Source organism: Gorilla gorilla, chromosome 9 (assembly GCF_029281585.2).
Source record: "Gorilla gorilla gorilla isolate KB3781 chromosome 9, NHGRI_mGorGor1-v2.1_pri, whole genome shotgun sequence".
Classification (NCBI taxonomy): Eukaryota; Metazoa; Chordata; class Mammalia; order Primates; family Hominidae; genus Gorilla; species Gorilla gorilla.
The window spans coordinates 102885616-102912528 of record NC_073233.2 but is presented as its reverse complement, the minus strand read 5'-3'; the positions used below and the strand labels follow the sequence as shown (position 1 = coordinate 102912528).

At 37.0% G+C, this 26913-nt stretch overlaps 2 protein-coding genes across 6 annotated transcripts in view; one reads left to right on the top strand and one right to left on the bottom strand.

Annotated features, from left to right (window-relative positions):
* CWC15 (CWC15 spliceosome associated protein homolog) overlaps positions 1–26913 on the top strand; it is a 63546-nt gene that overhangs the window by 27001 nt on the left and 9632 nt on the right. Inside the window, exon 3 of one of the 5 annotated variants that reach the window (XM_055356107.2) lies at positions 21856–21935. The exons of 1 other annotated variant lie outside the window; for it this stretch is intronic. The gene's annotated coding sequence lies outside the window, so the exon portion shown is untranslated. Of the gene's footprint in view, positions 1–21855; positions 21936–26290; positions 26775–26913 lie in introns of those variants that run through there. 3 more of the 5 variants (XM_004051988.4, XM_019037530.4, XM_055356109.1) reach the window with 3 other exon arrangements.
* KDM4D (lysine demethylase 4D) lies at positions 377–26316 on the bottom strand. The gene is made up of 3 exons (XM_004051989.4): positions 25863–26316; positions 24189–24283; positions 377–2873 (listed from the first exon to the last, which is right to left on the bottom strand). Exon 3 carries the CDS (start codon positions 2521–2523, stop codon positions 952–954), a length of 1572 nt encoding a protein of 523 aa, XP_004052037.2. The 5' UTR covers positions 2524–2873; positions 24189–24283; positions 25863–26316; the 3' UTR covers positions 377–951.

The window sequence follows — 26913 nt, the reverse complement described above, 5'->3', positions numbered from 1 at the left end:
ACCGCGCCTGGCCGCCTTCTGCCATGATTCTAAGTTTCCTGAGGCTTCCCCAGAAGCTGAGCAGATGCCGGCATCATGCTTCTCCATATAGCCTGTGAAACTGTAAGGCAATTAAACCTGTTTTATTTATAAATTACCCAGTTTCAGGTATTTCTTTACAGCAATGCAAGGACAGACAAATCCACCATCCTCGAAGCATGACTGCAACCCAGCCCCCCTACCCAGCCAGACAGCCATAATGCGACAACCATCCCCTGAGCTCATTCACCACCACACAATGCCATAAATGTTTTCAAATAATTATGAAGTACATAAAGAATAATCTACACACACACACATACACACACAGGTTGAAAACACAATATTTGAAATAAAATCAGATTTTAACATTTTGGTTACCTTTAATATATTTGGGAACAAATACTTTGACAACATATTTTAAGTACATAAATAACTCAGAAAAGTCATATCTTTTATTCTGGAACTCTACTGACCTTATCTGTATAAAGAACCTAGTTTTATAAGAAAAAGGGGGTGAGGGAGGGGAAGAGAGAAATGGGTAGACTGAAGAGGAATCAAAGCTCAGGATTCTTCACAAGTGCAGCAGCTTCCACAGTTGGCCCAGAGGATGGTAGTTGCATATACCAGGTTACGCTAACCTCAACAAGACCTAGTTCTCACACACAAATGTGTCCAGTGGATAAAACCTCAGCTGCAGAAATAGATTTTAGCAATATCCAAAGACATTCCAGGGTCTGGTAGGAAGAACAAAAGTATGGCAAAATTGAAAACTACCATGGACTTGGCAGCATCCAAGGGCATCACCAGGGGGGCTCTTTCATGCATGCCCAGAGTCCTGCAAACTCAACCAAAGTTTTGGGATGTAAATGTAACCAGTTTCATCAAACTGTCACACAGCAGGGCAGTGGAATATAAAGACAGCCCGTGGACTTAGGGCACAGGGGCCCAGCTGCACCCAGAAGCCTTGACAGGATGCTGGAGCCCTGGGCTCAGTGGTACAGGCTTGTCCATCAAAGCCCCATCCTCAGGTAGGGGCTCAGGTTCTGGGCCCGAAGCTGTGCATGTTGTGCCCGCCAAGAGGGGCCTCTTGGCTGGAGTCTGGAGGGTCAGCTCCTGAGCTCTCAGTTTCTGAGGGGGGCGACCACGACCACGTCTGCCATTTGACGGGTGGATAATCTGTGCAGATGGACCAGGGGTGGATGATGGAGTTGAGCTGGGCTTCTTAGAGCTGTGGACAGCAGCAGCCCGGGGCTGCGTAGCAGTGCCACTAACTGCAGATCGGCGTGGGAGTGAAGAACACACAAGCGTGTGGCACTGTGTCCCACTGCGGGCAGCCATAGGCCAAGGGGAATGCCGGGCCCAGTGGGAAGGGAGTTGTCTCAGGCCCAGCGCTGCTCTCCTGGGTAACTGGACTTCCTTCTGGGTGCTCAGCTCTTGGCTGGCTGGTACCCTGGGCTCCATGTGGTCCACAACTGCCTGGTCTTGCCCACGTTTCCACAGCTCATAGCGTTCTGGTTGCAGGATGCGCACGAAGGCATCCATGGAAAAGGTCACCCTTGCCTCCCCACAGCTACACTGGGAGGCCATTTTGCCATAATCAATCCATCGTGGAGTGGCAAAATTGATGGCCTCTGCGCAGTTGAAGCCATGATTGAAGCCAGCATGGTAGCCATAGGGAAAGGTCACCATGAACTCTCCAGCCTCCTGAGTTATGCGATTGAAGGGAATCCCATTTTCCTTGAGAACTGTAGGCGAGATGAGGGCCACCTTGTGCCGCAGGAAGGCCCCACAACCCCGGGAACTGCCTGGGAAGAGCTCCCTGGCCAGGCGTTCCAGGCGCTGGCCATGTTCTGGGGGCACCACATACCAAGTTTTGGGCTCCCCAAGGTGCAGGTAGTTGATGCTGTAAAGGTCCATGTCCTCTGTATGCCAAGCAAACGTGGTTTTCCACATGCCAAAGTACAAGTAGGGTGTATTGACGCCTTCTATGACAACCCCACATTCCTTTTCCAGCAGGTCCTGAATTGTTCCCAGGTGCCCAAGATTCCATTGTTTAGTGTTTTCATCAAACAAGGAGCCACTGATGTCAGCACCATAAATTGGTGAATTATAGATGCGGTTCTTCCAGTATTTTCGCTCCAAATCTTCGAAATTCTGGTGTGGTGGAGTCTGATATTTTTTACTGTTTGCCAAATGGCGATACTCCCCCACAGTCATGGCTTTCTTTTTTTTATGGTATTGAGTAAACACCCCTGCCCGCCCAGAGGCCACCTGCTGGAGGGGAGTGGCTATTAAGATTTCACTGATATTATCATAGGTCTCTCTGGCTTTCCATTCTTTGGGTGGAATTATCTTAGCCAAGCCAGCTCTGTGTGCACCTTGGGATTCCATGTAAGCAATATATTTATCAAAATCATTAAACTCTTCTTTGGTTGGATGAAATATCATTATGTTACAATTTGGATTCTGGGCACAGTTGGCCTTAGACTTCATAGTTTCCATTTAATAAGCAGTAAACTCTTAGTGTTTAGGTATGTTCTAGATAGTTGACAATGTAGGAAAATGCTACTTTAAAAAAAAATTTGACTGGTGTTATCTATGAGGTAGCAGGATCTACCAGCGTACTTTTTTTTTTTGCAAATGAGATGATAATCTTTCTTGGGCTTGTTTATTCACTAGTGAGATTCCACTCTGGGCAGCAGCTTTGCCCAGGCATTGATGTTAGCTGACCCTGCAACTCTGTTATGTTTCGGTTGCTGCTGGGCTCTGTCTTCTTAAGTCTATTGAATTACTCAGACCTGGGGGTACGACCCAAATGTAGCAGAGAATGTCCTCAGTGTTTAGAACAAAATCTAAAGGAAAGAATACACAGAGATTAAAAATTAATATTTGGAAAAAAGTATTAGGCATCCAGAAATTAAATACCAGAATAGAATACTAATATTACAAAGAGAGGCTAAAATTGTATAAGATTGATAATTCAAGTGGAGGTGTGGATGTGGAGCAGTGGGAATTTTCATACCCTACTACAGAGAATATGAAGCACTATAATCACTTTGGAAAACGATTTGGACAGTTTCTTCTAAAACTGAACATACATATGTTCTGTGATCCAACTGTTCCACATGCCTAGGAAATGTGTATGGTTGTGAGCTGAAAGTCACATCCAGTAATGTTCATAACAACATTGTTTCTGGTAGCCAAACACTTAAACAACCCAAATGTCCATCAGCAATAGAATGAATAAGTACACTGCAGTATATTCACACAACAGAATACCATATAGCAATGAAGATAAACAAAAGCCACATGAAAATGCAGTTTTATAAAGATCAATATTGAGTAACATTATCAAGACTCAAAAGAATACCTACTACACAATTGCATTTATATAAAGATGAAAAGGAGGCAAAGTAATCTATGTTTGAATTGCTTCTTGGCCTTTTGGCTAAGATCAAGTGTAGTAATCTATGTTTGAAGTCAGAGTAGTGGCTACCTTGGGAAAAGAGGGGTTGTTGTGTAGGGGGGCTTGAGGGGATCTCTTGAGTAAAGTTAATCTGTTCAGAACCTGGGTGCTGCTTTCATACCCATCAGAATAACTCATTGTGTTAATTCATCAAGGTATGATGATTTTCACAAATTTCTGTATGTTCATTTAAAAATAGGGTTTAGGAGGAAAAGCGTTAAAGACAACTAAGAGGCATATTTCATTGTATTAAAAGGAAAAGAAAGAACGACTGAAAATAAACTATACATTCAAGTGATAAAGGCAGCAAATTAGAGTTAAGGGAAAGAAAGAGGAAAGGTACGGAAATAACAAAGAATAAAGATGATGTGTTTCCTTAACTCATACTGTGTGACTTTGCAGTATGTGTCTCCTATCTCTCGCACAACTGGTATCAGCCCTACATGGACCAATCTAGCATGACAGGAATTTTCCCCATAGAGAAGGGCCATTCAAAAGAGATGAAGAAAGCAGATAGTAAGGTTCCATCAGGGTTAGGATTTTTCCAGGCAAGTATACCTCAGTGAGAAAGGGATAAGGTTGTTGATGGGTTGAATGGAGAATGAACCATTATATCTATCCTGGATAAAAAAGGAAATAAGAACTTGAGGGAGGTTCGTGGGCTAGATTTCTCTATCTGGTCAAATAGTCCTGTTAGGACACTAGGAAAGGGAAGCTCAAAAGAGACTGGGATGCTCAAAACAGATTTTTTAAACTAGGGGCAGTTTTTAACTGAGTGCCTATTTTACTGATGTCTTGACATCTTCCTGAGTTTTGACTTTATGCTATTATTCAACTTCAAACTGTTTCTCCCCTCCCACATTCTCTCTCCCAAACTTTCCCTTCTTTGTCAGTTCTTAAGTTCCACTCCTTCCCAAGTAGATGAACTTGACTGTTCATCTTCCTTTACTGTCCCAACAAAACAGCACATCTTCTTTCATATCCTGTAGTTCTCTTGCCACTTATCACTTCTACCTTATATAATGTGAACAGTGTCACTTTTATTTAGCACTTCATTTAGACAGGCCCCTTATTAAGCACTTTATAGTATCCTATTCAAAACTCACAACTAATCTATGAAGTTGGTACTATCATTATCCCCATTTTATGAAGGAAGAAACCAAGGTATAGAGAAATTTATAACTAACTCAACAGCTTGTGTTTTCAGTCTCTACAATTATGTCTATCCTTGACTTATCTTCCATATAAAAGTATTGAGAACATGATCTGTGTCTTGTTCACTATTGTGTTTTCCAAGAATATTGGTTTTCTTATATATTGTAGGCACCCAAAACATTTTTATTAAATAATTAAATGAGTTGGCACACATTTCCCTCTGTCACCTATTGATTACACCCCATCTTTCTCACTGTTCTCCCTCCCCTCAGGAGAAAACACTGCTTTCTAGGGCTAATTTCTCCATTTGAACTCCTTAAATCAACATTTCCCACTTGGTCCAGGACTATGTTGAATTAAATAATCAGTTATTTTTCTCTTTATTAAATCATCAGTCATCAATCTCTTTCCTAATTTAAGCTACTGTCCTTACTCCCTCTCTCCCTCCTCTCAGGCTCCTCTCTCTCTCTCCCCCACCCAACCCCAGGTCCTGCCCCCACCTTTCTACTGACATTGTTCTCTATAAATCATCAAACTGCCTCCCAAATTCTGCTCCAGGGGTTACACTTCACCTCTCCACATCACTGGTTCACAGAACACCTCCCCCTTCCTCCTAAAACTCCTGCAACCTCCAGGGCACTGATACTTCTTTTAACACTGGTTCTTTTCTTTCTTCTGGGTTCTACCTCCTCTTCTACCACACACATGCAGACATCTCAAAGTTCAATTTTTATCCCTCTTAACTTTCTTTCTTTCTCTCTTAAAATTTCCTATTTATATTCAGGGTTTCTGTTAGTACCATGCTGTTTCCCTTTAAACATGTTATTTATTGTCATAACTTTCTCCAATAACTGACTCTCTCCTAAGCTTCTGCTCTCCTTCTCCAACTTGGATGGCCCAGTGAGCCCCTGAAAGTCAACTGGTTTAATACAAATTGATGATCTTTCTCCTGAAACTAAGTTACTCCTTTATATGTCTTTTATTTCTACCAAGGGCAATAATGTGTTATCGTAGTCACCACTGACTATTACATCTCCCTTTTCCCAGACATATGGTCAGTGCCTGTCAGAGGATCCAATGATAGTCTTCCATGAGGCCCCAAGGACATCTAGACACCCCAGGGTGTGCTCTCTTTATCTTCCTTATAGAAGAACCCAAGAATCCAGCTTATCTTCCTCTCCTACTTAAAGCTGTCACTACTCAAGCGAGACACTGAGGATGTACAAGTGACAAGATTACCTGTATCATATGATAGTCTCCCAATCTCATCCCAATTTTTTAATCTTAAAAATTATTCTACAATGATCTTATTATAAATTCTTTATATTTTTGGAATATAAAATAAAATATTTCATTCTTTCTATTAGAAAACTTGCTCTAAAGAAAAGAAAAAAGTGAGACAATTTAGAAGGATAATTAAATATCAGAAACTTAAATATCATGCTGAGGGTCTTTCCCTCAAGAAGTAACAAAATGCTGACTATGAAAATCACACAAACCTATATTTTTTTTGAATATACAAGTAAAATAAGCTTTGGGTTGAGCACTTTGTATCTGTTTTATAAACTGCGTTACTTCTTTTCTACATTTCTAAGGATTCTAGGAAGAATGATGCAATGTCTCCTTATATAGTCTTCAGATGTTGCATATCAAAAGAAAATACTACAATTTGTAAGTGTGACTGCGCTCCAAAAAAAAAAAAACTGCTTAGAATTTGCCAGGTACAATGATGGAGTGATCCTTCAGTGTTCTAGCCAAATGTGTCACTTCTCTATGAGTCTTCAATGGTTGCTTTTGTTGTGAGACTACTTGCTTCTTTCAACTGGAACCATAGCTACCAGTAGAGAATAATTACACTGTCACTTGATACTCTTCCATTTTACCCTTACCCACAGTAATCATAATAAGGCAGAATTCGTCATCTAAGAAAACTTGACAGTTCTGACCACCAAAGAAAAAGTATTTTCTTCTTATGAGAATAATTTAAAAATAATACTTGATCCCTTAAAATTAATGGATTTCTGGAAATTAGAAAGTCTTTCTTCGGGTCTTTTAGAAATAATGCCTCCTAAGCTTCTTGCTGTGTGTGTGTGTTGGGGGGTGTTAAACTGGGCAAGTTAAGAAGTGAAGCTGAGTAAGTTTAACAGTCCCTTTCACTGCAGCCCTTGCCCGAACTGTTTGTCTTTCTTGCTGCATATGTATTTCAAATCTATTACTTCAAGTGGGGGATTGTTAACAAAATGCCTCAGACATCAGCCCTTGTTTCTTCTGACAGTCAATATCTAAATGCTATGTTTAATCAAATTTTTTTCTCAGTTAGAAAATCTACTACTTATTTAAAATAATTTATAAGCATAATATATTTGATAACTGAAAAAATTCTACTCTGTGTAGACAAGTGATTAAACTTATCCTGTATTATTGGACAGCTATTTTGTTTTTACTTTCCCACGATTATTACTAATCACTTTTACTTAAATATGTAGTCCGTATTCCAGTATCTAAAACAGTACATCCTGTAAAATATTGGTTGAATGAATGAAATTTCTTAGATTAGATACTTATAAATGAAATTACATTATAGAATTTAAATATTTTAAGATCTTTAATACACGTTGCCAAAACTTTAAAGAAAAAACATATTTTACATCCTGAACACTGATCAAATTTACTTTGAAAAAATATATATTTTACTAATTTTGGTAAGTTAAAAAGTTAGATCAAGTTTTAATTTACATTTCTTGGACGACCACTAAGGTTGATTTTGATTTTTTTCATAAATATTAGTCTTTTGGATTTCATCTTATGTATTGGTTCATATCCTTTGCCTGTTTTTTTCTAATAGGGTCCCAGGGTGTTTTCTTACCTACTTATATAAACATTTTACATATTAATTACATGAATATTTTACATATTAAACCCTTTTGTTAGATATAATAGTTTTTTGCCAGTTTGTCATTTAACTTGTATTTCTTTAAATTTATTTAACAAAAATGTTTTTGACTTACAATATTTTATTTTCCTTTGTAATATTTTTCATGATTTTCATGTTTAGAAAGTTATAATACTTCTTCATCTAGATGGAGATAAATATTATCCTATAGTTTTTTCCTTTGTATATGCTAATTGTACCTTTAATTCTGATTTTAATTATACCTTTAATTCTGTATTTCGGAGAGGGGGGTTATTAACTTTTGAAATTATTGTGTGGGTATTGGTGTGAGCATGAGTATGAAGAGGATGTGAATATGATTCTTGGTTCTTTACAGATGACCTGTTCATTATGTGTGTTGTTTATTTTAGGTTGTTGTCCCTCTATCAACGTTTATAGACGCTTTTTTTGAACCCATATTCTTACATTTTATCCATCTCAAAAATGAAGTTCTTTAATTTTAGGATTTTTTTTTAGTTCTTTCTTTGATTTCCTCTACTCCTTTTGGTCTGTGTATTAACTCCTCTTATTTAGATATTGGACCTTTCATGGATTAGACCTCTAATTTTTACCTGTTTTCCCCTCCCCAAAATTTTCTATTCCTTTATCACTACATTTTATCTTCTAAAAAATTTCTTCATCTTTATCTCTAAACTTCCTTTCTCTTTGTCTTTTTCATTTCTCCAATCAAATTTTTAATTTCCAGTGATCATTTCTGTTACCTGAGAGTTCCTGCATGTATGTACATTGCTTTTATTTCTTTCTTATTGTCTTATTCTTGCTTCATGGGAGCATTTCTTCTTTTATCTCTCTAGAAATACTAAAATCTCAATGGTTTTTGAAATTCTGTTTTGTTTTTCTCCCTGCATGGTCTGTTTCTTTGAAATTGCCTTTTGTCCTTTTTATCTTTCTTTCTTTTTTTTGCTTTGGTCTCTTTCATATTTAAGGCTTTCCTCACATGTCTGGTAGCCTTTAGTAATTGCCTTATATATAAAAGTACAGCACAAAAAAGGCAGATTAGAAGCTCAGGGTACATGAATTGTTTTAGTGATTATGCTTCCCTGCATGATATTCTAACTGGGCTGTTTCCTAGGTGAACTCCTAACACTGATATTTCTAGAGCTGGTCATATTCAATGCAAAAGATGCTTCAGTCTTTCTCCTGGAGAGTACAGGTCTGACTTTCCTCCCAAATGGCAAAAGAGGCTACACATTTCTAAAAGTACCCTACTTGTACAGTTCACTTTATCAACTTATTTTCCCTATGACAACCACACTCTCAAAAGTATCTGGAAATTCCCAGTCCAGGGGCCACCTTTTTCCCTACTCTAGAAAATGAAGCTCAATCTTCTGCCAGGGTGTAAGAGGGGCAGTTTATCCAGCTGCTTAGAGGAGGGTGGGAACCTAGGGCTCTGTTTTGTTAGACAGATTTCAACAAATTCTCCTTAGCCTCATTTTAACTGTCACTCCCAGAGGTACCTAATGCCATGACATCCTAAGCCTTTTGGGTTCTGTAGAGACAATTGTGTTGCTTCTTGGCTTTCCTCATTGCCAATTTAGGACTCAACTTTCCAGTGTTTGATAAATCAGTTTACACTTGTCCATCTGCTTTCCAATTTCCAAAACTGGCCACTACCTGTTTTCCTTTACCATTTTCTGTCTTTGTAAGTTCATTTCTTACAACAAAAATCCTGTTACTGTCACTTTAGTGAGGTTTGGAAAGGGAACAAAGTAAATGATTGTGTTTAAACCACATCTTTATTACTTCTTGTTTCCCGAATTTCTCTCTCAATTTTCTTATACAAACGTAGTTCCAGTCAAATACTCCTAATCATTGTCCTTGACTCTATGCTTTTCTTCCCTTGCTTCACTTATCTCTTCCTTCTCTTTTCTAAGTTATAAACTCTGCCTTCCAGACCAATCTGAGGCTCTCCTACATCAGGGATCCTTCTATACCAACCTCAGACCTTGGTGAGAATTCTATCTTCTATACTCCATGAGTGCTACACTTATTTGGTGCTTAATACAAGCTGTTGAGGTGGCAGCTCTCCAGAATGTGTCTTACTTGACAAGCAGCTTTCATCTCTAATGGGCACTTGTCTTAAGGGAGTAAGTCTCTTCCATGAGATGTGCTTGCTTCTCTCTCCAAAATATCTGCATGTCTCTGACCCAAAAGCTTTGACAGACCCTTCCTGATAAGCTGCATGAGAAAAGGAAGGTAAGGCTGGGCATGGTGGCTCACGCCTGTAATCCCAGCACTTTGGGAGGCCGAGGCGGGTGGGACACCTGAGGTGAGGAGTTCAAGACCAGTATGGCCAACATGGTGAAACTCTGTCTCTACTTAAAATACAAAAATTAGCTGGACGTAGTCGTGGCCTGTAATCCCAGGTACTTGGGAGGCTGAGGCAGAGAATCACTTGAACCTGGGAGGTTCAACCTGGCGGAGGTTGCAGTGAGCTGAGATCACGCCATTGCACTCCAGCCTGGGCAAGAAGAGTGAAACTCTGTCAAAAAAAAAAAAAAGAAAACAAAAAAAAGAAAGGGAGAGAGAGAGAGAAAGAAGGTTAAAGGGCAACTTTTCCTGTACCTTTTGTGCCTACAAATGCCAATATTTGGTGTGGACTTCTTTTTATGAACATCTAGAGGAGTGTGGATATAAAGGAGAAAGACACACGGCAGCAAGTATCAGGCATGGACAGCATAAATTGTGACATAAAACCCAAAGTTTGGGACTTGGCCTTTAAATCCAGCATCTTAAGTGCAGCATTATTATTTCATTCTGACATATAATAAATTGAACATGGGATTATTAACCTCATTCAAATCATCTTTATTTTCATCTGTTGCATGGATACTGCAGCAGTAACAGTGGTATCTGGCAGCAGAGAGAGGCAGGAGCCAGAAGTCTTCCTGCTGAATCCATCTACAAGGACACACCACTCCATTGAGTTTTAAGGAATTATCTAATATATGCTTCTTTGGACTGTCAATACATTTTAAATACATGTCTTGAGTAGCATGTAAGTTTGGACTTACATGGACTCTCCCAGAGATTCTGTAAACTACTCAATAACTTTTTTAGCTTTTTTAAAAAATCCCCTTTGGCTTAAAGTGAATTCTATATACATGTATAAATTTTTCTTTATTCTGCAGTTAATAATTGTCTCATTCTTTCATTTGCTTGGCTTTACACTTTATATTAATTCATTCCCAGATTCATTTCCAGAAAGGTAAATCTCTTCTAAATGCATAAAACACATCTGGTACTGAATCAGATTTCTCTTCTCAGAAATATTCTTACTGGAGCCCTCAGATGCTTACTTAAATCTAGACTGATTAGTCTTCAGGTTGTTGCATGACGTGCATCTTGAGGTTTCTAGTCATTGTAATCCTGGGGGTTCCCTTTCCCTCTCTATTATGTTAGATCCTGATTCCCCCCATCTCAAGTCTCCTTCCTGGTTTACTCCCTTGTGTTGGTAAAGCATATCTACCAGGAGCATCCTTAGAAGCTTCATTAGAGATTATTAAGTAGCTCACAGAATCTTCAGCAGGACCAGAGACTAGGGATTGGAGCCTGTGTATCCAGGAACAATATCCAGATTATCCAACAAACAATAGTTAGATATTCCTATACATCCTCTGGTCAAAGGCACCAAAGACTCTGGGCAAGGGACATTTCCAATTAGAGTCTAAGCTACTGCTGCCTCTGAAAGGTCACTGTCTCTCACTACCCTTCTCCAGGAACAGATTCTTCATGAAATCTATTTCCTCATATTTCTTTACATTATAGTCCTCCATGGGAATGTCTGATTGGAAGAGTCTAGGTCATATCTCTATGTCTTCACTGCAATAGGTGCTGCATAATTGAGTTCCGGCTTTGACCTTGGTGAGGCAGGGGTCATAAAGTTGGAGGTTTACCGAAAAATAAAAAGGGAATTTTAAAGTTATTTGATGGCCACAAATATCACAACTCTCTCCCAAAGTATGCATGTCTGAGTCTGAAAATGTCTTTGTTCTATCCTCATGCTTTTCTTTCAGGATTTTCAAGACATTGTTCTGCTGAATTCTACCTTCCAAAAATCCAAAACCTGTTTTCTGTTCCTTTTTGTAATCTGTCTTTACTCTCTAAACAGTATTAGCATATTCTTCTGTTCCTTGTTTTCTGAGATTTCATTAAGATATAATTGGTAAGTCTTCTTTGTCAATTATTGTGCTAGAATTTTCAATATAGAAACTCATGTTGTTCCTTGCTGTGAAATTGCCTTACATTATTCCTTTGGCATTCCTTTCTATATTTTCAATTTTCTCCTTCTCTGGAAATACCATTAGACAGCAAATACCGTTAGACAGCAACCTCTTGATTGATCCTCTAATTTTCTTTACTCTCCATTTCCTAATGCTTTTTCTTTTGTTACTATTTTCCAAATCTTCTGGCAATTATTTTTAATTTCCAGGAATTTTTTTTGTTCTCTGAATATTCCTTTCATCATATATTTCTGAAATTTTCCATGGCTGCAGATTTTCTCTTCTCTAAGTATTATAAGAATTTTTAAGTTTTATTTGCTCTCTACATTGTGTCTGTTTCCTCTGAGTTTGCCCTTCCACAATGTCTTTGTTTCTGTCTTTCATGTTAAACGTTTTCCTCGTATGTCTAGTTATTCTTGGCTTGCATTTGAGTCAGGCACTGAAGAGTTGCGTTTGCTATGTATGACTAGTAGGCATCACTGAGAGTGCTCCTACAGGAACCTATTCATTTCCTTTGAAGATGGGGGCACCTGTCAGTAGTTGAAGATAAGACTATAATGAAAAGACTCTACATTTATATGTTTATCTCCTTTGATATTGGGGCCCAAATTTGTGGTGTCCGAGTTTTTGTTTTGAGAAACAAAAACCTGCATTCCAACCAGCCAGAACTGAAACCTTAATATTTTATCAAATTTGCTTCAAGTAGTTTTTAAACAACTTTATTGAGATATAATTTACACAACACAAAATTCATCAATTTTAAGTGTACACTTCAATGATTTTTCGTATATTTACAACGCTGTGTGACCATCACCAAAACCTAATTTTAGAATACTTCTATCACTTCAAAATCAAACCTTGTTCCATTTGCATTCATAGCTCATTTCCACCCCCAACTCCAGGCAACCACTAATCTACCTTCTATCTCTATAGATTTGCCCACTCTGGACATTTAATATAAATGGAATAATAAAATAGGTAATATTTTGTGTCCAGCTTCTTTTACTCCACGTTTTTGAGGTTCAACCATGTTGTAGTATATATCAATATTTTATTTCTTATGACCAAATCATAATCTATGGTATGGATATACTGCATTTTACTTATCCATTCATCATTTGATGGACAATTGGGTTGTTTTCATTTTGGGACTATTACGAATAATACTGTTATGAACATTCATGTACAAGTTTATGTGTGAACGTGTTTTTATTTATCTTGGGTAGATACGTAGGAGTATAATTGCTGAGCCACGTGATAACTCCATATTTAACGTTTTAAGAAATTGCTACACAGTTTTTCAAAGTAAATGTAACATTTATAACCAGCAATATATGAGGGTTCCAATTTCTCAACATCCACATCAATACTTGTTATTGTCTTTTTCATTACAGCAATTCTAGCAGGTAAAAAGTCGTAATTTCTGTGGTTTTTAATTTTTTGTTTTTTAAGACAGGGTCTCACTCTGTTGCCCAGGTTGGAGTGCAGTGGCATGATCACAGCTTACTGCAGCCTCGACCTTCCAGGCTCAGGTAATCCCCCTGCCTCAGCCTCCCAAGTAGCTGGAACTAACAGGTGCACATCACCATGCCTGGCTAATTTTTTTTTTAATTTTTGGTAGAGACAGGGTCTCACTATGTTGCCCAGGCTGGTCTTGAACTCCTGGGCTCAAGCAATCCTCTCACCTTGGCCTCCCAAAGTGTTGGGATTACAGGTGCGAGCCACCAAGGCTGGCCTCATTGTGATTTTCATTTGCCTTTCCTTAATGACTCATGATATTGCACATCTTTTCATAAGCTTATTGGCCATTCATATATATATTTGGAGAAATTTCTATTCAAATCCTTTGCTTATTCTTTGTTTTCTTATTACTGTGTTGCAAGAGTTCATTATGTGTTCTGGTTACAAGTCCTTTACTGGATATATGATTTGAAAATGTGGTCTCCAGGTCTGCAGGTCTTCTTTTCACTTTCTTGACTATGTCTTTCAAAGTGCACAAGAATTGAATTTTGATGAAGCCCATCTTATCAATTTTTGTTGTTGCTTGTGCTTTTTCGGCTTTGTGTCTAAGAAGTTATTGCCCAGCTCAATGTCACAAAGATTTTTCCTGTTCTCTTCTAGGTGTTTTATAGTTTTAGCTCACATTCAGGCTCACAATCAATCTTAATTTTTGTGTATGCTGTGAGGTAGGAATCCAAGTTCATTCTTTTGTATGTGGATATCGAGTTGTTCCAGCACCATTTGTTATTCTTTCTCCATTGACTGTCTTGAAACTTTTGTTGAAAATCAGTTAACCATAAACCTAAGGGTTTATTTTGGACTTTCAATTCTATTCCACTGAACCATGTTTATCCTTATAGCAATTAGCAATGTCTATTAGAGCTCTGTAGTAAGGTCTGAAATAGAAAAGTGTGAGCCCTCCAAATTCTTTTCTTTTTTTTCAAGATTGTTTTGGCTATACTGGTTCCTTTATATTTCTATATGAATTTTAGGACCAATTTTTAATTTCTGGGGGAAAAAAGCCAGTAGGAATGATGGTAGGATTGCATCAATCTGGAGATCAATTTGTAGAGCATTACCATCTTAATAATATTTTCTGATCCATTGACATGGAATGTCTTTCCATTTAGCTTAACAATATTTTCTAGTTCCCAATATATGTCTTGCACTTCTTTTGTTAAATTTATTCCTAAGCATTTTAATCTTTTTGACACTATTGTGAATGGAACTGTTTTCTAAATTTCGTTTTCACATTGTTCACTACTAATGCACATAAATCAATTTATGTATATTGATCTTGTATCCTGCAACCTTGCTGGACTTCGTTTTTAGTTTTAGTGGTTTTTAGCAAGCTACCTAGGACTTTCTATATATAAGATCATGCAATCTGTCAATAAAGATAGTTTTAGTTCTTCCTTTTCAGTCTGAATGTCTTCTTTTTCGTGCCTAATTACCCTGGCAGTGTAATGCTGCATAAAGTAGTAAAAACAGATATCCCTTAAAAATCTTGCTCCTGCTACAAGTATTTTTAAGTAGAAATAAATAAATATTTCAGATGAAATGGGATTCCTTCTCTGATCTGAATCTTAAATCCTGTTCTCTCTTCCCCTGCCTATAAGCAACTACAGTCATGAATAGGCTACACTGTCCATGTTTGGGTATCTTTTCGTGCGTATATGTGTTGGGTATCCATCAATAATACTGTTTTGTGTATCTGCTATTTTTTTTTTGAGACGGAGTCTTGCTGTGTTGCCCAGGCTGGAGTGCAATGGCACGATCTCGGATCACTGCAACCTCCACCTCCACCTCCCGGGTCCTGCCTCAGCCTCCCAAGTAGCTGGGATTACAGGTGCCTGCCACCAAGCCTGGCTAATTTTTTTTTTTTTTTTTTTTTTTAGTAGAGATGGGGTTTCACCATGTTTGTTAGGGTGGTCTCGAACTCCTGACCTCAGGTGATCTGCCCACCTCGGCTTCCCAAAGTGCTGGGATGAGAGGTGTGAGCCACCATGCCCGGCCTGCTATTTTTATTTCATATAAATAATTTTAGGCTAAATATGCCCATTTTCTACAATTTTTATTTTTATTCATTTATTATGAGAAAGGGACTGGTTCTGTTGCCCAGGGTGGACTGCAGTGGTGCAGTCTTGGCTCACTGCAGCCTCCCTCTCCAAGGCTCAAGCCATCCTCCCACCTCAGCCTCTTAAGTAGTTTGGACCATAGGCGCAGGCTACCATGCCCAGTTAATTTTTCTATTTTTTGTAGAGACAGGGATTTGCCATGTTGCCCAGGCTGGTCTCAAACTCCTGAGCTCAAGCAATCTGCCAGCTTCAGACTCCCAAAGTGCTGGGGTTACAGACATGAGCCACCGTGCCTGGCCTCATTTTCTGCAATTTTTAAATTCAACATTAACAGTTTCAAGATATATTCATATATACATACACGCACATATGCATAGATACACATATGTATATATACATACATACACATACATACACTATATATGGTCTGTTATAAAAATATATTTTATTAATGCACTTTCCTATTGGTGGGTATTTACATTACTTCCAGTGTTTCCTATTACTTTCAGTGCTGTGTGTGTTCTCTTTCTTATATGTGACAATTTATCTAGGGTAGATACTTTGAATTATCATTTCTAAATGATAAAGAAACAACATTTTAATTTTACTAGGCAATGTCAAATTGCTCTACCTAGTGGCTATCCTAATAAACCTATGTACTAATAGGAGTTTCTGTTTCTCCACACCTCCAAGTGCATTTGATAATGTCAACTTTTCAGTTGTTGGCAATTTGGTAAAATGATTTATCTCCTTTTATTTTATTATTGTAGTTGTTGTTGTTGTTATTATTATTGTGTGACTTGTTTACTGGTGAAGTCAAGTAATTTTTCACTGATTTATTTCTTTTGTGGGTTTCGGTTTTCTGAATTACCAGTTATACCTTTTGCCCATTTTTTCAGTTAAATTGCTTTCTTTTTCTAGTGATTTTTAAAAGTTCTTTAAATGTTTGGGATAATTTTATGTTTATTGCATTGTTGCAAATAACTTATCTCAGCACACCACCTCCATTTACTGTTCATGTTTTTTTGATATTTGAAAAAATTAAATGTAGTCAAATTTATTGATCTTTTCCATTATGATTTGTGCCTTTGTGTACTATTTAAGTAATCCATGTATTCTTTGGGGGTCAAAAATATCATATTTTCTTGTCATTGTTTTCTTTGCTTTTCACTTTTATTTGTTTTGCCCATTTAGAATACTGTGTTGTTATTGTAAGAAACAGAACTTTTTTTTTTTAAGAAATCCAGTTGTTTGCCACCATTTTCCCCATTCAGTTGGAATCCTTTTCTCACATATGCTAAGTTACAATGTAAGGATAGATGTCTTTCTAAACTCTTCATCTGGTCCATTTATTTATTTGTACATTTCTATGCCAATGTTAGATTGTTTTAATTACTAAAGCTTTATACTTAGGATAATTGGTAAGGCAAGTCTCCATGTACTTATTCAAATTTTTTCAAAATTATCTTGGGTATATTTATAGAGTAAAACTTCAGTATTCATTTTAGAATAAATCTGTCAGGTTCTGTCAAATACTGTTAATTTAAATTGGGAATGCATTGAAATTAAAGGAAAATTAGAGGTGTATTTTCATAGCTCCTGCATTGATCATTCCCACCAATTAACTGGTATATTTATACATTTATTCAGATCTTGTTGCATGTATATCAATGAAGCTTCAGATTTGCATCAAAAAGATAATGAATCTGTTTTCTTAGATAAAACCCTAGGAACTTTATAATTTTTTGAGTGTACTGTACATGGAAATTTTTTTCTATTAAGTTTTCTTATTATTTATTGATCTTACATCCCTTTTCAAACCTTGTACCTCTTATTTCCTATTAGTACTATTAGCTTGGCCATTAATTCTAGAATTTTCCATGTAGATAATATTTTCTAGGAAAAAAATCATAAAAATTATATCTCTTCTTTTTTTAATAGTCATGTCTCTTACTCTTTTTTTTTTTTTTTTTAGAAATAGGGAAGTCTTAAGTAACTAGATATGATCTCTAGCAAAATGCTGAATGTTGGCTGAGTTGGTAGAAATTCTATACTCATCTAAGATTTTAATAAGAGTGGCTCTAAACTTTGACATTAATTATATCCTATCATTTACCATCTAAGCTGAGACACTTTTGAGAATAACAGAGACCCAAGGATGACAGGCATAAACCCAGACCCTACTGATCAAGCAGTTAAAAAGCAATAGTCATATAAAATTAAGTTTTGCCGAGCTGAAGAATATGTATTTTTCCAAGTTCTATAAAAAATTTACAAAATTAACCATAACTGTGGCCATAAAACAAGCTTTAACAAATGTCAAACGGTTGAGAACAGTCAGAATATGTTATTTGACCGCAAACAATGAAGTTAGTAATATCAAAATGATAACTAAAAAATTCCAAAATTTATAAAATAAAAAGTATATTTCTAAATAAATTTTTAATGAGAAAATAAAAAATGGAAATTAGAAAATATTTTGAACTAAATGAAAATACTACATTTCAAATCTTGTAGGATGCAGGTAAATAGCATTAAAAGGGAAATTTATAAATTTAAATAAATATTTAAGAAAAGGAAAAAGGTTAAAAAAACTAAATGAGCTAAGCATCCATCTGAGGAAGTCAGAAAAAAGTAACAGCAAAGAAAGAAAAAGAAGAGAAATAATAAAAGACCAGAAACTGATGAAATAAAAAGCCAATATAAAATATGATGAACAAAACCAAAAGTTGGGCTTTTTTAAAAAACTCTAATAAAATTTAAAAGACTGGTGAAAATGGGGAAGAACAAAAATAGAAGGCACAAATAACCAATATCAACAAAGATAAAGAAGTCATCACTACAGATGCTGCAGACATAAAAGAGACAACAAAGAAGTATGAACAACTTTATGCCAATACAGTTTAACATTTCAATGAAGTAAATACATTTTTAGAAAAATATAACAGTGATACTGACAAAAGAATAAACAGAACAATAAATATATCCATAACTCTCAAGGACACTGAAGCAGTAGGTAAAACTCTTCCCAGAAAATATACTCGAGGCCCAGATGGCTACACCAAGAAATTTTAGTCAACATTCAAGAAAGATATTCCAATCTTAGATAAATTTTCTCAGAGAATAGAAAAAGAAAGAATACTTCCCAATTCATTTTATGGTACAAATCCCCAACAAGGATACTATGAGAAAAGAAAATAGGTCAATCTCGCTTATGAACATAGATGAAAAAATCCTAACTGAAATCTGAGCAAATTGACTCCAGCAATATATACATCATGACCTAGATGGGTTTATTCCAGTAATGAAAGGATGAAACTTTAAAAAATAATAGTGTAATAGCACATATTAACAAACTAAAGAGAATCTCATTAGATGCAGAGAAAGTATTTGATAAAATTCATCAATTCATCATTCTTTCAGCAAATTAAAAATAGTAGGCAAAAATCTTAATAAAGTGCATCTATCCAAAACCTTCAGCCAAATCATACTTAATAATGAAAGTTATAAGTTTTCCCTTGCAGATCAGGAAAAAGACAACGATGCTTGCTATCAGCATTTTTATTCAACATTATCTTGGAAGTCCTAACCAACATAAGAAGGCAAGGAAAAAAGAAGGAAAACAGAAAAGGAAGAAACAAAGCTGTCACTATTGGCAGATGACATGATTGTACATGTGACAAAATCTGAAAGATCTCTGAATAGACCCTTTGAATTAATAAGAGAGCTTAGCAAGTTCTCTGAATTTAAAATAGCTATATATAAAAATCAATGATATTTCTACACACCAGCAACAATGAGACAACCAAAATTTAAGGAAGACGCCATTTATAATAGCATTAAGCATTAAGTAACAAGACAAATGCTAACAAAAATTTGCAAAATTTCTATGAAGACAACAATATGAATGTACTTAGAGAAGCATATTAATATAAACTAAAGACATCCTAAACAAATGGAAAAATATAACCTGTTAATAGATTTGAAGGCTTAGTATTGTAAAAATGTCATTACATTTTTAAGAATGTTTTCTTAATCTGTAAATTAAATGTTATCACAATTAAAATTCCAAAAGTATTTTTGTGGAACTTGACAATTGGCTCCTGAATTTTATAGTAAAGTCCAAAGGGCCAAGAATAGCAAAGCCACTCTTATAAAAGTGGAACAAGGTAAGAATATCTGCTCCATCGGATTTCAAGGCCCCTTCTCCAGCATGCCACGCACAAAAATGAATTTCATGTGCAGCTATGAAACCTTTAGAAGATAATACCTGAGAATATCATTATGACTTCCCAAGTAGGGACATTCGTAATCAAGAAATACCATGCATTAAGCAAAAAGGAAAAGAATGATAATTGAACCACTCTAAAATTAAAGATTGTTGTATATCAAAATACACCAAAAAGAGAAGCAGAGAAGTGGCGAATTGTATATGCAGCACAAATAAGTGACAGAGAACTATGCCTAAATTTAAGAAATCATAGAAATCCATAAAGAAAAGATGCTCCAAAAGAAAGATTTAAACAGATACCTCACAGAAGAAGAAATCCAAATGGACAATTAACATGTGAATTAATAGTCAGGGAAATGCAAACTGAGACCTCAATGATATATCACTATATACCCACCAAATGAGCTAAAATTGAAAAGCCGGACAATCAAGTGTGGTGAGATTATAGAACAAGAACTCTCATCTCCTGTTGATGAAATATATATATGAAAAATGCACACACATGCACCTTTGCACATTTACAAAAATGTTCATTGTGGCATTATTTGCAATTATCACTACAATGAAAAGATAATTACTAGAATTAACAAGTTATGGTGTGTATTTTTATACAATGAAACTCTAAATAGTATATCAGAGCTACAGATAGCACACATTAAGTGGGAGGAATAAAGCAAAAACAAAAAGGAATACATATTCATTTACATAAACATTTTGAACGTTTATATAAAATTTAAAAATTGGCAAGACTATTATCATTTAGAAATGCACACATTGGGCCAGGTGCGCTGGCTCACACCTGTAATCCCAGCACTTTGAAAGGCCGAGGCAGGTGGATCACTTGAGGTCAGGAGTTCGAGGCCAGCCTGGCCAACATGGTGAAACTCCATCTCTACTAAAAACACAAAAATTAGCCAGGCATGGTGGCACGCACCTGTAATCCTAGCTAGTCGGGAGGCTGAGGCAGGAGAATCCATTGAGCCTGAGAGAAGGAGGTTGCAGTGAGCTGAGATTGTGCCACTGCAGTCCAGCCTGGGTGACAGAGTGAGACTCTGTCTCAAAAAAAAAAATAAATAAATAACAAAGGAAATGCATACATTGGCATTTGTTGAAATTTTGGGGGGGCTTTATACTTGATTACTTTTTGTAAATATTCAATGTTTATTGAAAAGAATATATATTCTGCTCTGATTACAGTGAACTTTTTACATGCACATAGAAATACAATAAGCATACATATATAATGCACACATATATGTACACACATATAACTTATATAGTAGATCAATGTTGTTGTTTGCTTGATATGCTCGTCTGAGAGAAATTTATCTTAAAAAAATTCCCACCATGATTTTAGATTTGTCACTTTTTCTTACTTTTGCTTCATATTTTCTCAAGTTATGTCATTAGCTGCATACATGTCCGATAGTAATTTTCCTAGTGGATTTTTCTTCGTAATGTAATATACGCACTTCTTTGTCCCTATTAATGTTATTCAACCTAAGAATACTTTTGCTAACTAACATTGCTACATCAAGGTTTTTAAATTAGAATTTGCCTGGCATGTCTTTTTCTATCTCTATTTTCTACATTTTAGTTTTCTAGTTTTAACTATTTTTAATATGTTTGATTTTAATTGTCTTCGCAGTAGTACACTGGTCAGCTGGTGAGGTATTTATGTGATTAGATTAGATGAGAGGTGAGTAACTTATGACATTATCCAGTAACCCAGCCTGGACCATCAGCAAATGATATTTCATTTGGAGGCTGTCTCCAGGAAATAATCTCTCTAAGCCCTAGAATGTCTTCATTTAAAATCAATATTTTGTTGGTAGAGGGCTAGACACTTTGTTTTTATATTCTCACTTGTCAAAACATCAAAGAAAGCACTAGTTTTTTATATTAGAAAATGTGTCATTTTCAGGTTAAAAATTTGAAGTAGATTTCATTATTTACGTTACTTTATTTTAAAATGTAATTTCTGACATGTGGGCATTGTTTTTTTTCATATTCCTATTTAAAAGCCACAAAGAAACATTTTTAAGCAAAATGTTCACATTTTGTGGGCCAATAACTTGGTAAATGAGAGTTTAGTAGAATTGGAGACAGTGATTCAACTGGAAGAGATGGAGAGAGTTGGATTAGAGTTGTGATTGGATTAGGGCTGATTTAATTAGGATTTTGATGGTACACATAAAGCCTGATCTCATATGATTTTTTTCATTTAGAGATTCTCTCCCGAAAGAAAGTCATATTTCTGGGTTTTATCGTATCTTCATTTGAAATCGGGATTTCAGACTAATACAATGTAAGTTACCTTTTTCCTTTAAAATATAAAATATATTAAGGCAATAACTTTTTACAACAGAACACAATTTTTTCCTCTTAAAACTAATTCATTCTTTCATTCGTCCATTCATGCTTTCTTTTATTCACTCATATGGAAACTGTTTATTGGGTAGCTATTGGTGCCAGGCATTGTTTTAATGCTTGGCCTATATTACTGAGCAAAACAAAGATCCCTGCCCTTTTAGAACTTATATTCTACATGGGAGAAGTAGAGAAAGAGACAATAAATGTAACATAACTAAATTATATAGGGTCATGGAAGATGATAAATGCCATGTAATTATATATAATATAATTTTAAAAGATAAAAAGAAGAAAGCAGGGGAAGGGAGATATGGAGTACAGAATGTTAGGGGACAGAGAGGGAGAACAGTTGCAATTTTAAGTAGAGATGCCCAAGGTTCGTTGGCCTCCATTTGAACAAAGACTTGAGTAAGACAGGAAAGAATAGCCTTGGCAGAGAAAATAGCTAGTGTGAGGGCCCTAAAGCAGGAGCAGCTGTGTGCGTGTCCAAGCAACAATAGGAAGGAGGTAGCCATGAAAAGCATGAGCAAGTGATGAGGTCAAAGAGGTAGGGGAAAGGGTAGACCATAGAAAACTTTGGAAACCATTGTGAACACCTTGGCTTTTACTGTGAGGGTAATGGGGGACCAATGCCCCCCGCTGTCTGACTGGATCCCCTTTTCTCTCAATCCCATCCAACTATGTTATTAATTTTTTTAATTGTTGCCAATCTGATGCTGTAATGTGATAATCCATTTTTAGTTTACTTTCATTTTCCTCATTAGAAGGTTGAGTGTCTTTCATGTTTATTGACTTGTCTATTTGAAATTGCTTTTTCTGAATGGCCTGCTTATATCTTTTGTCCATTTTTTAATTGGGTAATTTGTGATTTTTATATTATGTGTATCACTAGCAGTAGCAGTAATCCTTTATATGTTATAGGCATTACAAAATTTATTTGCGAATCTAGCATTTATTGACTTGTTTTTGGCATCTACTGCTATAAAATTAATTGTTGGATAAATGAATTTTTAAAAGTATTTCTTTTAAAGCTCTTAAGGTGTTCTGCTTTGATTGAAAGGTCTTTCCAAATTCTAGGTTCTATAAATAGTTTCTTAAATTTTCTTCTTAGGTTTTTATGGTTTCTATTTTCCCTTTTAGGGGTTGATTTTGTTTAAGCTTTAAACTGGAATTCCTATGCTACTCCTGCCATAAGAATAGTAAGTTTTGCAATCACGGGCCAAACTACATCCCTTTCACATTTAATTAAATGCTACCTTTGGCATATTAAAATGAAAGAGCCTTTTTTAAGGTTAAGATATACTATACCATGTCCAAAAGCTGATAAAAATGATCTGAAAGGGATGGCCTCATAGATCATAAGAAAGAGAAAATATATAGCAAAATGCCAGTCACTAAGAAACCTGGAGGAATTAGGACCCAGAGCACAAGGGAGAGTGTGGGTCACCTCATCTCCAGTAATACGTGGGAATCTGAGGATACAGGAATAGCCAAAGGCAGCTCGATAGATCTGCGGAAAAAAGGAGATGAGAAGTCCTTGTTTAAGAGCTTCTGTTTTCTCAGAGAACTGAGAAGATCTACTGCCAGGAAAGAGAATGCAGAGGGAAAAGGAGGTGTAAGAGGCATGTAGACTTGAAGAAAGGGGAATGTGGGAAATTATACTATTGCAGAGGCGGAAAATAAACAATTAGGAGAGCATAAGAGGACTGGCAGGCAGAATTAAGGGCCAAACTAGATTTTGTGGTAACAGGTTTAACATAAGAATTCTTGGGAGGTTATATGATTTTTGCCAGCTAGGTTAACTGATCAGATGAATTTCAAGATTTTAGTAAACTTAAGTTTCTTTTTCTTAATACTTTCAAACCATTTAAGTCAAAAGCTTTAGTTTCATTTTCTTATTAGCGCTTTCGTTTAAGTCAAAAGCTTTTAATTTTGTGGATTGACTATATTGTATATTGGTGTTAATGAAATTATAGGGTGGCTATTTATCACCACTGGCAACCAAAAGATTACGTTAGTGGGCTGGGAGTTAAATCAACGAAGTGATTCACTCTGGGCTAATGAGGACAGTTGGAACATAAAAACTGTGGGTATCTCCTATAATTGTGTTACCATCTTGCCATTGTTACGTCGTTCCTCTACTTCATAGTGCATCATTCATTCATTCATTCATTCAACAAATACTTACTCAGCACCTATTATGTGCCAGGCACTGTTCTATATGCAGAGGATACACCCAGTGAACAAGAGAGACAAGGTTCCTGCTTTCCTGGAACTTATGTTCTAATATAGGAAGATAGACAATAATAAAAATAATATTAATAATAATAATAGCTAACATTTATTTAGCAAGTACTATTTGCTGAGACAGTTCTAAGCACTTTACAAGTATTAATTCACTTAATCCTTAGAGTAGTATTACAAGTTAGGGACTAGAATTACACCCATTTTACACATGAGGAAACTGAGGGCACAGAAAGGGAAAATGACTTGCCTAAGATTATAGAGCTAGGAAAGGGCAGAACTGCAATTTAGAACAAAAAATGGGCAGGCTGAAGATCCTTTTCTCTTAATGACCTTCGTATGCTGTCTCCTGAGAGACATGGAAATAAAACATGAATAGAATAGATTCTGGTAATGTTTAGTGGTATGAAAAATGAAACAGGGTGATGTGATGGTGTACAAACACAAGTGTTGGAGGGGTGGGGGTAGGAAAACCTCACTGTGATACCTGAGACATGAAGGATGGTGATACAGTTATCTTGGGGCACAGGCAACAGAAAAAAGCTAGTGCAAAGGCCCTAAAACAGAAGGAATCTTGCCCTGTTTTTCGAAACAGAAATGCCCACTTGGCTATGTCTAGAGCTTAGTGCGTAAGCGAGTGACTGATTGGAAGTGAAGTCTGGAAGGTAGGCAGGAGCCAGACTCCGTGGGGTCTCAGGTCACATTAAGAAATGTGATTTTTATTCTAAGTGCAGTGAAATTGTACACAGGATAGTAACACCATTTATTAATTTTAAAAGATCACTCTCTTGGCTATATGCAACACTGACTGTAGGATAAAAGATGACGCAGGAAGATATAATAGGAAGCAATTACAATCCAGGTAGGAGATGGTGTTGGCAAAGGCAAGGGTAGTGGCAGTAGAATAAAATTTCGGGTGAGTTTTAAAAGTAGAATTGTTAAGACCTGTAAATGAACCGTATGTGAAGAGTGAATGAAAAGGAATTTAAGTAGGCACTCCGGGATTTTGGTTTGAGTAACTAGCATGATGATCGCGTCTTTTAGTGAGACATGTTAAGACTGGAGGAGGGATACCTTCGGTAAGAAAAATCAGGATTTTCATCTTGGACTCTATGACTGAAAGGGCTTTTTCTGCTTTTCTTTCTTCATTAAAAAGTTGCAAAGAATTTAGGGGTAAGAAAGCATTTAAATATTCAATTTTGTGAGTTCCTTACATTTTAAACTAAGTTGGGGAAGTTGAATTTTCATTTGTTTAACAAATATTAATTGAGCAGCTACTATACGTCAAGGTCTATGTGATGAGATACCAAGATGAGCTAAACAACCAAGATCTCTATTCTCAGAATTTGTTTTTATGGAAGGGAGGAGAGACGACTGGTGGGTTTTTGGTTTTCGGGTTTTCTACTTTTCGTTGTCTTATTAAAACTTAACACTTAAGTAGCCATCTTAGTAATTACATCTTGTGCTCCTGGTAGTTGGGCCCACCGTTGTAAACGCTCTCGTAAATACTGACATCTCCCCTCCCACTAAAACTAACGTTTTTTAAATAAGAAATTTTAGCAAACATTACGAATACAACCTTTGCTTTGAAGTGTTAATATTTTTGCAGGAATGGTACCTTTGTAAAGATCGTGGTTGCCCCGTACATATTTGTTCTTTCTTCATATCCAATTAAATGAAAACACTAGTTTTTCCGAAGCCCAACTCTCTAGGTTTGTTGGTTCTAGCTCAGGAGAAAGGATGGAAGCAGGAGTCGTTGGATTTAAACAGTTTGGTGTAATCCTTTTCCACGCTCTCTCCCGCTAGCCGGGGACGTGGTGTCGGCTACCCGGGGCTTTCCGTCCACGCAGTACCGGAATGAAGGAGGCTGGGAGGGGGTCGGGGACGGAAAAGACGGAAGAGACATTAAGTAATTGGTTCTTTAAGGTATAAAATGAGGTTTAGGGTCTACTCTAAGGCACTGATTTCAAACGCCCGCCCCCTGGGCCGCTTCGGCCCCGCCCCTTAGTGCCGTTACGCCGACTTCCACTTCGGCCACTGCGGATTGGTCGTTGCTTCCGCCCCCGAAGCGCTTGGATTTTGCTTCCGGGTCTTGGGCGCTAGCTCTGGGCGCAGAGGTTTCTGGGAGCCAAGAGTGGTAATGGCGTCTGTATGATCTTCGGAGCCTGCTGCATCGGACTTCAGCCAGTGTGAGCGGCAGGAGGATAGGAGATGGGAGATAGGATCGCGATGGGACGGGAAAGGGCAGTTGGGGTCGGAGTCGGCGGCAGAGTGCAGAGCGCGGGCGGTGGAGGCCCTGGAGCAGCGGGCTAGGGGCGGAACCGAGTGCCTGTCAGGCGCGTCTGGAGCTCTCGGGCCAGCCGAGGAGATCGCAGCGTAAAGGCAGCTCGCCTACTGCGTAAAGCGAACCCCAGGTCCTCCCTTCACTACCCTTCGCACCCCTGCAGTGCTGGGCACGGGTGAAGAGGCAGCGAGTTTCTGGTTATAGCCAAAGACTAGCTCACGGGAGGCCGGAGTGATAATTCCGTTGGTGTGTGGGAAGAGGCGGCGCCCCCAGCGCCAGATAACCCTGTTTTCTTCTTTGTATACATGTCTCTACCCTTTTTGAAAATTGAGAGAATTAGCACCCCCCCCAAAAAAATCCTCCCAATTCGCCCACCCTCCCCACA